Source organism: Thermobia domestica, chromosome 9, assembly GCF_964235325.1.
Source record: "Thermobia domestica chromosome 9, izTheDome1.hap1.1, whole genome shotgun sequence".
In the NCBI taxonomy this organism is placed as follows: Eukaryota; Metazoa; Arthropoda; class Insecta; order Zygentoma; family Lepismatidae; genus Thermobia; species Thermobia domestica.
This window is the reverse complement of record NC_137462.1, coordinates 267,743,588-267,758,144: the sequence shown is the minus strand read 5'-3', so window position 1 is coordinate 267,758,144 and position 14,557 is coordinate 267,743,588. Positions and strand designations below refer to the sequence as shown.

Sequence of the window (14,557 nt, the reverse complement as noted above, 5' to 3'; positions counted from 1 at the left end):
AACCTACGACTTAACATGGGATCCGTGTCACGTATCGTTGCGAAGGAGTTCATACGGGAAAATGTTAGGCCCTTCACAAAGAGTTTAAGGTAGCTGACTAATTCTTGGTTTCACGATATTTAGAGATCACGAACCACCATTTAGTAAGATATTTTTACGACTGTACAACAGCAAGACCACATTATTAATGGCGCAAAGTCCCTCACAATGAGATATCACGATCATTGATACGTATGAGAAAGTCAAATCTGGCAGAAAATAATTTATTCATGTTCAATATACCTACCTATATCGTTGGTTCCGGAATTTCCTTTCGCCACAGCCCTCGCAGATCGACGGGACGGCCCTGTTTAAATACATTGTTTCTTGTTAATATGCATACACGACACATTCTACAAGCTTTACATATTGGCAATCCAGGTAGCAAGTATATAAATAAGCACATGTTATATATATATATATATATATATATATTTATATATTTATTTATACAAGCACATGTGTAATTATACTGGTACAACAGAGAAAATTTAATCGCTGGGCTAGCTGGGACTTGAACCCCGATCTCTCGATTGTCAATTTTCTGTTTTCAATGCTTTATTCCTAGAGTCCCGACTAACCAGCTAGCTGCCAGTAATTTGCTACGGTGGTTATTTTGAAGCCTGGTTTTCAGTCCTCTGAATCAAAGATCAGATTTCTCTGTTAATCCAATATAACTGCATATCTACTGGTATAAAAGAACACACAGAAATTTTGTACTACTCGGAGGCTTCGTTAACCCGTAGTTAGCCACGATAGTCAAAATTAAATCATTGATCATGTTCCTGCTTGTAGTCTCTTGTTAGCTACCAAGTTTAAATTTTTAGTTTTTATATTTGAAAAAAAGGTAAGATTTTGCTCTCTTGCACGTTCATTTACAAATTCAACAGAGAAACAAATGTCTATCAGATTAGTTGTCAGTCGTTTTATTACACTGTTAACTGAGTTATCAAATACAAACTGTCCATATTTCCATGTTACACAAGTAAAATATAGTTGTAAAAGCAAAATAAAACTACGACCTGTTGTATATGCGACCAACAACGGGTTAATCAAAATGTCTACCTGCCTCCAGTAATTCACAGTAGACGGTTAGTTGATAACATACATCAGGAATAATACATCAAAAACAAAATGTAAAATTTGCTCATGTCGCTGATAGTTTAATTTGCCTAGCATATATCCTGCAAGCGAGAAATCGGAGACTGGATTTCTAATAGAGATAGTAATCAGATTTCTCTGTATTATTTCAATATAGTTACACACTTTCTGGTATAAAAATGAACACAAATAATTTAGTACATTTATTGCCATCGTATTAGCGACTACCAAGGTCCAAATTAATGTCACAATATTATTGAATGTTTAATACAAAGTGCACAAATGTGTAATTTCGGATCTATGACTGGCTGAAAATTGGTTCGAACGATAAAATGAAGTATAGCTCGAGAAGGAAATGTTGGACGAAGGTCGAGTAAAAGAACGAAATGTTTATTTCGAGTCTCGATTCCATTAATTTACCAATGAATATGAAACAGGGATAACCAAGAAATATTATAGAAAATTCTACAAACGTAAAATGACAAATCACGGACAGAAAACTGTCACACATTATAAAACCACTACTACATTAATGGAATCTAGGCACAAAATAACTATTTTTTTTTTTTTATTTTTTTTTAAACCCGACCTTCATCCGACATTTTGACCTCGAATTATGACCCTCTTTATATCAGTCCGACTAATTTTCGACGGGCTATTAACTTCATCTTTGTGCATCCATGTTGGACTACAATTTCATTCATGCCCTCATCTGAGTATTCATTTCCCACAGTTTTTGGCGCTGTTCTCGAAACCTCTATATATAGGTTCAGTGCACCGATAGTTTGGAAAATAAACACACTGCTGAACAAGACTGCACTTATTTAATATAAAAACACATTTACACGCGATGTTTCGATCTTCTAGGCAAGATCCTCATCAGAGTGTACGTCTGATGAGGATCTTGACTAGAAGATCGAAACGTTACGTGTAAATGTGTTTTTATATTAAATAAGTGCAGTCTTGTTCAGCAGTGTGTTTATTTTTCTGATTTTATTTGCAAGACGTATGACTATGATTGCGTATCAGACCGATAGTTTACAGAAGTCCCAAAATCTTTACAAATGCGGCACGAAATAAGTGCTCCCCTTGCAACTGGCACAAGCGTTCCTATGCCCAGTGCACTTAACGTGTTCAAATATTTATATTTACTTGCCCCACGGATCAATACGAAGCTTGTAGAAATAGTAGTATGTTAACCTTCTCTAGCCGAGCACGGATAGGGTAATTATTCTTACTTCACAATTGAGAACTCCCGAGTTTACACTCTGCGGCTGATCACCGAAGATTTGTCCCGTAATCTCAACAGACTAATACTGGCATGTTATTTTTAAAGATTAAAGGAAAACGCATAGAATACACGTACCTGTTTTCTCTTCCGGGGTTGATGGAACTTCCGAGAACGTTGATATATGACTCATTTGACTTTCGTCTTCTTCCTGTCGAATCACCTGAGGTTCAACTGGTGAACTTATGTAAGTTTCTTCGGGCGGTGACGGAGGCTTTGATCTGGATTCCATTTCATGGTGGACAGGCCTTTCATGATGGATTATCTCTCTGTGCTTATGATGATCTGAGTCAATTTTAATAAGATACGTTGGTCTATATAGTTCCTCTCGTTGCTGCTTAATCTAAAATAAGAAAACAAACAAATTTGTAAGTGAAATCAGTTAAGTGAAACTATAAGGAACAAAAATGTTATAAGAACGTTGAGATGACACCCCGGCCTCGATTCGTTTTATCTCTTAGAAGTAATTCCGTTGCGTTTCCTCTTCTACAAATTATATGGGCTATCAAATAGCTGTACTCTCATTCCTGAATAGAATGTAAGCTCCCAATAAATATGGAAAAGGAAGTACAACGTGCATGTTTGTTCATCACAATCTGATAGAATCCTAAATTTCAGCTTACCAATCACTTTATCCTAAGATGTCAGTTATAACCAGCAAGGAATACATCATTCGAAGACAATTTACTCTTCTGACTTACTGAGCTTAGCCGAGAAATTTTCGGCCTAAAATCGAAAAAACAGTTTATATGAAGTAGAAATTAAAGTGAATGAAAGTAAAGATACATGCCTGATAAAAATGAAGCCAGCTTTTGCTACCTAAAAACAAACACGATTATTGTAAAGTTTGCTCGAACTCAACAAAATAATGGATAGTCGTCAACAGGTCCAGTGTTAAAATTCAGTTTTAGCTATTTTTTCTTTTTTTTAGTTACTCGAACCTTCTTTTCAATGTTATTCCTTATTTTATTAATATTCTTAACTTACTTGCTTATGGGATATATATATAAGGTGCAGAAGAAATCTCAAAATGGTCCAATATGTCGCGAAATACACAGATCAGTAAAACAAAAAACAAAAACGTGTTAAATGGTTTTTAAAAAGCTATCCAATGATACCAAACGTAACCCCTTATCCCCACCCCTTTCGGAGATACGGGGGTAACTACAATTTTAAATGGTAACCCCCAATTGCACATTTATATTCTCCAGAAAAGGGGACACTGAGTTGACCCAGAATTGACACCAGTCCCTTAACAGATGGAACTTGAATCGACCCACACAAAAAGGAGGATACCAAAACATTATGAAAATACGAATTGACAGTCCCGTACTGTGTGGTCATACGATTAGCGTATTAGATTGTGAAGTCAGAGGTATTGAGTTCGATTCCCGCAGAGAGTAACATTTTTTGTGTGTATTTTTGTACCCAAATAATGAATTCATACTTCATTAAAAAATAATTTGTCCATAATTCATAAACTTGCAAGAAAATACAAATTGAGACGCAAATGGTTTGTTTCTGTTGTAAATAACCCTATAAACTCTAATGACCCTATTACTGAGAACCACTTCATGAAGTTAGTTTGCAAAACAATTATCGAAATTTGAGTAACTGAAGTTAAAACGTATGGACTTATTATTTGGGGAAATAAAAGAAAAATGTTGCTTGAGTGGGGATCGAACTCATGACCTCTGACTCCGCAGTTCCGTACGCTAACCGTATGTCCACAGAGTACGGGAGTGGCAATTTGCCCGTACCAAAACATTTTCATGATGTTTGGTACCTCCTTTTTTTGTGTGTCGATTCAAGTGCCATCCGTGAAGGCACTGTTTTCACTTGTGTCAAATCACTGTCCCGTTTTCGGGAGAATCCAAGTGTGCAATAAGAAATGGGGGTTTTCATTTAAAATTTTAAATTTACCCCCGAAAGGCGTCGGGATAGGGGGATGCATTTGGTATTCACTGGGTAGCTAACATGTGTTTGTTTTGCTGATCTGTATATTTCGCGAAATATTGGACTGGTCAGAGACTTTTTCTGCATTCTGTATCTTTCTCATAAAGACATAAAATAACCAGATTACTATTTTTTAGTAAATAGGTTGGGTTTGGTCATTTGTATGTGTGTCACTTGGACAAGACACAACGTACACACGCAGGACAGCGGCACTCCACCGTCTTCATTAGAAGTCCATTGCAGTTCTTCACCAGAAGTCTATAACGGTTGTAGAATGGATGAAATATATATAGTGGCGAATCCAGGATATGATCAAGGGAGGGGCAGAACCATAGTTTGCTCCTTTATCCAGTTTAAAGCAGGATTGAAGTCCATTTTATCCCGTGTATACCTGAGCGTCAAGGGGGGGCGGGCTATAACCCCTATAGCCCCCTTTGGATCCACGCAATTTTTTATATATATCATGATTTACATAACGGAAACTTTAACTGGAGTCACAGAAAATTTTACATGAAGGCATATAGATTAAGTCAAATATACATTACACGCTCTTACGCGTACTATTGTGATATTTTTTAAAATTTCCACATTTTATAATGGACAGGTAAGAAAGAAAAAGGAGGAAACCAGGAGTTCCCAATACAGTAAGCACAAGTCTCCCACACACGTTTATACGCTAGAGTTTAATATGATAAGTTGACATACCTTTTCAAATTCTGCACTAGGATCACTATGGCCTTCGGAAAAGATTTTTACACGCAGTTCCTCTAGTTCTTCCTTTTCCCTTTGTCGATCCCTTCCATCCTGTTCGATTTCCTTCTCTCGCTCTGTTAACCTTCGCTGCAACTCTCGGCCTCTGTTCAAAAAAGAAACACCCAATATTAACTAATTTTCTGATGATTTTATTACGCCTCAGTTTCTCATTATTTTATTCAAGTGTGCGAATTATTACTTTTTCTTTAATTAGTGTCAAAAATGTTCAATACAGAAACAGCATTTTAGTTATTATGTACCTTTTAAATTAAAACCTATTTCAGATGTGCCCTCAGAAACTATGCAAACTATACTTCAGTTCCACCCTCTGGCGGATGAAACTCTCCCTTTGGTTAGTGAAAAGAAATGAATGATCTCAGATGTGTTGCCAATTTGTCATTCAGTCGTTTGGTGTTGACGAGTGAAGATCGTAGGCTACTTAGAATGGCTAACAAGATAGAGGACAGTGAAGTCCGTGAAATAAGTCATTGTGGCTACGCTTCCGCATCTAACAATTGAAAGATCTCGGCCGCAACAACTTGTCTCTCCTCTTTCGAGGGAGGTACGGGAAATCACATATCGAAAGCAGCACCAGAAGGGACATAGTTGAGATAGAAAAGCTCTAAAAACTGCTGAGTTAAAATAAAAAATACTTATTTTAAACATACTGTACTTACTACACAAAGAAAATTACTTGCACTTAATTTTACTCGATGAACTTTCAAAAGTAAACTATTAATATTTTGTGCCAATACTTATAGCAGGGCCAACAAGATTGTCTCTGACGTTTTTTTTTTTTTTTTACCACATACGGAAGGACAATGCAGCCAATACTTTGCTGTCAGTATTAACCAACCACGGTCACTCTGTCTTACACCATTAATTAAATTGCCATTATAAATGCACCGCAAAAAGCCTTGGCACGTGAGTAGTGGCAATGTCACTGCGAACTGTCAAAGACCTCTTGCTGGTTCTCCTACAGAATATTGGCAAAGACGGGAGAAAGTGAGGTTATACAAAACAGGATTAAAAAAAGAAGAGAGCTTGAAATATTAATAGGTACTGGGCAAGAACTAATCCTTCCTTTCTTGTTTTATACTATTTTACTGCATCTATCTATCTGACTATCTTTTGATGTTTTACGAATTAGAATAAAGGGTTAGTCTTAGAAGCTTATTAGGTAAAATTTGTATTTATACTATTAACCTTTAAACGCCGAAGGACGCAACTGCTGCGTCAAGGCTTTAAACCTCAATAGCTCAGTTCCTAATTAAACTAGTAAGATAATTTTGGTACTAATATATTCTTGAAGGATGAAGCTTGCCGCCGATACGCATTTTATGTATGTGGGGGTACTACGGCGCACAGAGGGTACGGTAAAGTTCGTTTTTTTTTTTTTTTTTGTATCAGGTATCTTGGGAGGGTTATTCTTCGCCCCCTTGGGGTACAATCATAAAAATTGGCATGTGAAGCAATGAAGTAGTCCACTACATCTTAATACCTATAAAAGTATTTGTTTCTTATATGGGGAATAGGGGAGGGGCAATTTTTTTTTTATTTTTTTAAATGTAAATTACATTTGTTTTCTGGCCGGTCCCATATAAGGTAAGAAATCTTTTCACTGGATTGATCTAGAAGCATAAATCGTTTCTGTATTTTCTACGAAAAAAAAAAAAGTGTGCATAACATACTCCGGTGGATAGTGCGAACGTCAAATTCAATGAATTGTTCTACGCATAAATTTCTCGAAAATAATATACAAGGTGTTTTTATGGGAATTTTGCTCTGAATTTTTATCTCGCTTTGTATTGCAGGAATGGCTACCATTTTAAAATATTATTGTCACAAGTGTATTACTTACACATTAGCTTCATTTTGTCACCGTAGAGTGACTGTAAGGATTGCCACGATTTCCAAAATTCTATTTGTTGTTGTTGTTGTATTTTTAGAATTTTCTTCTACGAATAAGGCGATAATTATACAAGTGTTACAATGTTATAATCAGTGTTTCATAAGCTTTCCTACGAGGTATGAATCATTACCCCGTGATAATTAGAGGGGTCACCAGGGTCCCCGATGTGAAAGTCTACGATTTCGTTTAAATCCCTGCCCGGCAGGGTTGGCAAAAACCATGGTTTTTATTGAAATTTTTTTTTTGTTTAAACTAGTTTTTTATTGTTTTGTTTAAATAATTTGCTCTATGTATTTAGATCGCATATGGACAGAAATAAGACTGTTTCACTTTGGTGTTATTATGCAACAACCGGGTTATGCTGGAAGGGGTCACTTAAGATTAAAGCGGAGTCCAAACCGTTTCTCGACTTACATCCGAAACAAATTGTCCTCCATTTGAACTCGAAACCAGACTAATTGGCCACAAATGCGATACGTCTGCCGACTCACTCACGAAGGACGTTAATACTGATCTTTACATACTTTTAATATAATTGTCTAACTGTCAAGAGTCATTTGAGGACAAAAAGATAAACAGTTGGATAAATGAAACCATTATACAGAATTATATCAGGACAATTTCAAAATACTGCAGAGTACAGAACTAATTAAGTCGAAGTTAGTTTACTACGACTGTTATTAGTCCGAGTTAAAGAAATACAACGACTTAATTTGCATATCAGTAAGAAAAGTTGAATAAAGATAAGAATTATTTCAGTCCACTTTGGCTTTGACCCATTTATACATAATAGATACCACAGATACATCTGATTTCAGTAAATGCCTCTCGTGGGGTTTGTATGACCCCCTCCCCCAAAAAAGGTATGGTACTTCGAAGTATTTTATTAATAGTAAACATTATTAAAACGAAACAATACTTAGAATTTTTCTTTGATTGCAATTGCATAACAATAATAACACAACTATAAAAAAATAAAAAAAGAAACATTCATAAACTTATAAAAAAAATTGCTTTTGTAGTATAATCTCTGAGTAATAAATGGGGAATTTAGGTCTGAATATAATACGAATAATATGTGGAAGTGACACGCGATAACCCACAAATGTGTGTTCATCAAGATTTTACAAACACTTACACTTTTACAAACATTTTTCGTTTTTTGGGTTAAATCAAGGTTTAAACCATGGTTTAAACCAGCCAATCCTGCTGCCCGGTGTATAAAGGTTAAAATGAATTATACAAAATTCCTCATATTACTTGCAAAATTTAAGGCGCATTTCTTCCAGCTAAAACTGTTTTTTTAGTTTTATTTCTTCCAGCTTATATAATACACAATATTATCGTTAAACGTATCTCAGTTCAGGACTACTCATCAGTGCGTTCTACCACAGTCGCCGAAGACAATATTCAGACATTTCTTAATCATGACTAAAATTATCAGTGGTAAAGTAGATCACGGATTTTCACTAGAAATTGTTCATAAGACTTACCTTAAGGAACTATTTCACTATAGATGTTTAAGGGGGTCTCGTTCATCGTTGGTACACTTGCATTCGGATCAGTAGGTTAAGGTAAGGTGAATATAATTGTGCTGGTGTGACACCCTGAATCGCTGTACGAACGTTTGGTGTGAGGATCTGTACGACACACTCATGAAGTTATGGCTCTCACAAAATATACATCTTGATAATGACAAGAGTGTGGCTGTTCAGGGAGTAGACTGGGTAGCGTAGCCATTAAGAGGGCAGACTACTAAAAATGATACAAAAGCTAACCATTTTTCTTTTCCCCGTTTTTCGTAATTGAAAAGAGATAATGAAATGCAATTTACCACAATAATATACAGGGTTTTCATAAAGTCTGGACGGATTTAATTTGCTTATAATTTTCATAAAAATGCTCATAATGAAATCAAATAAAGTGCAAAAGGTAGCGGAATGATTAATTTTTTTAGTTGGCAACACTGTTAGATAAGCGGCAACTCTGAACACGTTGAGAGAGGGAGAGGGAGGGCAATGCCAATTCTGGTGTGTCGAAAGTTCACCAAAGAGTTCAAAAAGCCGGCACCGACTGAGAGTGCAATCCGAAAGTGGCATGCTAAGTTCTTGGAGACAGGAAGCGTCCTGGACCGTCTTCGAAGTGGTAGGCCGCCAACATCGCCTGCAACAGTGACCAGGGTAAGGGAAAGCATCATCAACAGCCCACAGAAGTCGATTCCTAGACGGTCCTACGCGAATGTGTGGACGTAAATGGCGCCCAGTTGGAGGTGTGGCGGTGAATGAACTGAGCTGGTGCAGATTACAGGTAAAAATTTAATCCTTCCGCTACCGTTTGCACTTTATTTGATTTCAATATGAGCATTTTTATGACAATTATAAGCAAATTAAATCCGTCCAGACTTTATGGAAACCCTGTATAATGTCATTCTACACCAGAAAATATGAATCAGAAGAATTTTCAGTGTTGCCATCCATAGAAATTACAGTGTAGCCAGAATATAAATTACCCAAAAATCTAGGTTAAGGCAGCGACTAGAAAAATGAACTCAACGGTAATTGATGACTTATCATGTTGTCTTAGCTCCTTGTTAACTACTTTTTACATAATATTTGTATTTCTTTTGTAATAAACAGAAAGTGTTGTTTGCTAATATGAAGAGATACTGCAATATAATATTTACATCTTAAAAAAATATTATATGTAATATTGTACTTACTTGTAGAACTTAGGATCATCCCTTTCGTCGTCATAGTCTTCCAAGAACTCCTTTAATTTTTTCGCTTCCCTTGATTGTTCATCTTGCCTCATTCTTTCCCTTTCTTTCTCCTTTTCGTATTCTTTCGCTTTGCGTCTTTCTCTCCCTTCCCAATTCCTAAGACGTTCCTGTTTCATAGACAAAATTAGAAATTAATAATCAAGGATATATATATCTCACATTTAAGCAATGTTTTATTACTCTTTAAAATTATGAATACGTGCTAACACTACTATATTTCGTTGCTTTCACATTGTTTAACCTATTATTGAAGAAGAAATTAATTTCCACACATACAGTGGACAAAATGTGTTTGGTCGAATCTGGAGAAGCGTCTGAAAAACGAATGACAAGTTGCGAGAACATAAAAAAATCTGCAAGCCACTTTTGTTTGAACACATTACAATCACAATTAGCTTTATTGCACACTGCCATACAAGGTTTAACACGCTGACTGCCATGTATATGGAATTCCATACACACGTCTCTCCTGTGCGCCGCGTGTATGATTTTCCATACACAAACAATATATTACTTTTTTTGTTGCGTCCGTTCTATAGGTGTATGTAAAACCATACACAAATACACAAAGAATATTATACATTTATGCAGCTAAAACGGAGGCGAAGAGGAAGTATTATCAGTGGACTGCTACCGTAGCGCAGGTAATAAGGTCAACAGATATAGTGGCAGTAAAAGTGTTAAAAGTTCCGATTTAAATTTTCGTTGTACTAGGTTTCTTCTTTTAATTAATGAGAAACATGATGCATTCTACTGCTAACTAGAAAGTATTGGACTACGACTTGTGCACTTTGAGAAGCATGATCCTATCCTATTTCTTAAATACTCAAAAATTAAACAAACAATGAAGAGAAGTAAAAGTTTCTATGCAAATTTCTCTCTGCCAAAACAAAACTTCACTGTTACTGAAGAACTCTGACTACCTGGTACCATCTTAGTTGGATAATATGTGGTCAGGGCACGGCTTCCATCCTGACTTTCTAGACCAGAATTCCGTAACTATTGATTTAAGGTACTTCCTAATTGCCTTAGTGTAGGCTTAATACGGAAAATTATTCGTCTCACTGACAATAAAAACTGGAAACATGTTCACCAACGTCATGAATTGTAACTACTCGTGTACTCATTCAAGCATGCTCACTGATGACAACTTTAAACATTACTATAACCAAGTTTTCCAATACCTATTCAATTTTTGTTGAAATTCCTTCTATTGTTCTTTCTCTACTTGCCTCGATCTTTACGTTGTTTAATACAATTTTATATACGAGAAACGTTCCAAAAGTAAGTTTCATAATTTTTTCACTTTATTGTCAAACACAAATACATCATAGAATTACAAATACACTTGCATTGTTTTTCGACATAGTCGCCACCGACATTGAGACATTTGTCATAGCGTGCGATCTGTTTGAAGAAATCACTGGTAAAACTCGGTGCCCTGCGATGCAAGGAATTGTCACACGGTCTGCTCCATCTCAGCATTGTTTACGAAGTGATGTTCCGAGAGTGTTACTTTCAATGCTGGTAACAGGTGAAAGTCTGATGGGGCAAGATCGGGGCTGTAGGAAGGGTGATGCAATCTCTCCAATAAGAAGCGACGAATCTGATTTTGTGAGAGCCTTGCTATCGAGTTTTCGTCTAATGGCGGACAAGAGTTTGAAAAGAGTGTTACGGTAGCGTTCCGCATTGATGGTCCCTTCATGGAAATCAAAGAGAATCACACCTTTCCATCCCAGAATAGCGAGCCATAACCCTTTCTGCGGAAGGTGACACTGTTTCTTTTCCTCACTGGTGAACTGGGATGCTTCCACGTCACGAGGTGGTATTTGTTTCTGAGACAAAGTGGTTTACCTATGTCTCAGCCTGTGATGATTCTGAACAAGAACTCATTTCTCTTGCACACGTACCGCATCAAGTGATCGAAGCTGATTTCTATTCTTGCACTCTTGTAATCCGGGGTCAGGTTTCTCGGCACCTATTTTGCGGACACTTTTCGGTAACCCAAAACATTATGGAGCATGTGATGGGCTTGAGGACGACCAATACGCAGTGTGGACGCCACGTCTGACATCGTTATGCGCCTGTCTGCTAACACCATGTCCTGTACTCTAGCAATGTTGTTTTTATTCATGGATGTGGAGGGACGCCCACTTCCTTCGGCCTTCATTCACTGAACTTGCAACACCAGTGACCAACCTTTTGACACATGACCTCTTCACCATATACGGTCTGTGGACGTTCATGGATGACAGACACATTAGTCTCACGTGCCCATTTCATGCCGGATAACAGCACGCATTTCCACTGGCTACCACACTGTTAGCACACGTCTGTCATCGGGGCACGCCAGTCTGCTGCTACTCTCTCTTCTTCGGCGCTCTAAGTATGCATCACTGCACCTCTGCTGACGCTTCTTCTTTCGTTGAACCAGCAACGTGTGTGATTTCTGTGATTGTTTCACCTGGTGTACCATCTTCAGGTTCAAAACAAATGACGAAACTTACTTTCGGAATATGCCCTCGCATGTTTAATGACAGAACTATAGAAGTTAAATTGTATCCAGATTGTGAAAAAAGTTTCAGTATAACCGTAGGGAATTTGATATAAAGACTAAGGAACAAATAGGAGACGTAGTGCAAAAGAAAACGGACGGAAAAGGAATACAATGGAAAAACATTAAAGGTCAAACAATAGTAGAGTAAAAGAAGTTGGAGAGTTGTATACACAACTGGGCAAGACACTAGAATTGGGTATCTCAGATAATAATGTCTAAACATTCACATCCTGATCAGCTTTATTGATTAATTGCAATGCATTGCATCCTGTTATAGTCACAATAGCGAACAAATAAATAAATAATAATAATAAAAAGAGTTGGTAGTTTCCTCACCCGTTTGAAGAATCCACACTATACTTAAATCTTTACGTGACTTCTATTTCTCAAAAGCTGAAGAGGAGTTCAATCATACCTAACTGAAAATTAGTACAGGTAGGGTGAAAGATTTACTTTGTTCACATTCTAAAAATTTTACAACGTATACATCCGTCGGTTATTTTGCCAGTGACGCGAAAGTATAAATACACTTGCCCTTCGGATGAATTATTTGATTGAGGAGAGAGAGAGAGAATATATAAATTGTTGGATGAGAGACAACTTCATGTATTCTAAAATTAACAAGACACTAAGGAATTTTTATGTCAATTGCAATCTCTTAACAACAAATTCTTAAAGTGTTTAGGGAAGAATCTTACCTGATACGCTGCTTCCTTTTCCCTTGCTCTCCTTTCCATTTTCTTTCTTTCTTTAAGCTCTTCTTCCTCCTCTCTTTCTCGCAATAATTCTCGCTCAGTCTTCTTAACGATTTCTTCTCTATCACGTTCTCTTTCTCTTTCTCGCTCCCTTTCTCTTTCTCGAGACCTACAAATATTACATAAAATCAAACAAAATGAAGAGAATACAAACTGAGAATCAATGTGATCTAGTAATAAGGAAAATCTGGAAGATAAACTGGCAGGGAAGCAAGCGGAAAATCGAAAGTTTCTGAAGAACAAGACCAGAGTTCGATTTCATTTTTTTTTCTCCATCGCATAATTATGTGCAGCCGTCCGCAAAAGTGGGTATTTACCTTCCGAGCAGTTTAGTACTTCTATGAAATACATAGTCGATCCTTTTAAGTCCATTATATAGTACATCGTCATACTTTTCCATCAAATGTTGTATCAAACTTTTCTTTGGTGGTAATTTGGTTAAATAAGTTGGCTTCAACTTTTGTACCCATTATAAACGATCAAATATAAAGATGAATATCCTTGCTCATTTGTTTATGTTTCTTGATTCAATTCTTAGGTTACTGAAATGTACAGTATATGTGTAGTTTTATCATGGCATCTGCTGGTGTAACTATAATGAATAAGGTTGTAGAGATGAATGGAATGACTATTCAAAGTTAATTCTGTCTCATTTCCCTGCTTTATTGCTTTATTCCCAAATAATCTTATTTCCACGCTTGCTTTCTAAGTAAATACGTATGAATCTATATTCTATTTATTGTTCCGATGCTTAAATTTCGTCTAATTCAGTTAATTTTCGAGTAACTTATGGAACTTTCGGGCACTGATTAAAAATAAAAAGTCCGTCATTAAAATGTTAAGATTTAGCTAAAATGAGAGAGTACATATTAAAGAGGATTCTGTAGGATATTAAATTTCGGAGGAATTTTTCAGTGTAGGAAACTACTAATTTTTATTTAGAGATGCGAAAATATGTGCTCTAACCTATGTGATTTTATGAAACATCAAGTGTTTTTCGCACTATCCTCATTTAAGCGCCCACCCTCAGTCACTGATGTCCCTGCCTCTTGCAGACCCAATCCTGTGCTAACTCGTGCCCCGGGTCCCCTGCTGTGCTCCTGCTCTGAATCGGTTAAATATAATCCTCGTTTTTAATGGCCACCTAATGTAAATAGCTTTTTGTGTAGTCTTTTATGAATGGTATTCGTCCGACGCGTATTTAAAGAAAATCCTCGTAAAGAGAATCTGCACTCATGAATGCAACTCCTACCATAAAAAACAATTTTTAACACATTACGAATGAATTTCGTGATGAATAATTACATATAATAAGATCGCACATAATCATTGCAGACACATCATATGCATGCATATTGTCAATCTGTACGCAATTATCTGAACATGCGCCAAAGTAGTAACATAGCAAAACGTCTTA

At 36.5% G+C, this 14,557-nt stretch overlaps 1 protein-coding gene across 5 annotated transcripts in view; it reads right to left on the bottom strand.

The window, feature by feature from the left end:
- Positions 1–14,557, bottom strand: part of LOC145660684 (RNA-binding protein 25-like) — a 117,637-nt gene that overhangs the window by 17,076 nt on the left and 86,004 nt on the right. For 4 of the 5 annotated variants that reach the window (XM_081726024.1, XM_081726029.1, XM_081726026.1 and 1 more), the window contains 5 exons: positions 13,084–13,249; positions 9,769–9,935; positions 5,090–5,240; positions 2,507–2,771; positions 287–346 (listed from right to left, as the gene is read on the bottom strand). In XM_081726024.1, the coding sequence (XP_081582150.1) occupies positions 287–346; positions 2,507–2,771; positions 5,090–5,240; positions 9,769–9,935; positions 13,084–13,249 (809 nt within the window). The remainder of the gene's footprint in view (positions 1–286; positions 347–2,506; positions 2,772–5,089; positions 5,241–9,768; positions 9,936–13,083; positions 13,250–14,557) is intronic. The other variant, XM_081726027.1, reaches the window with a different exon arrangement.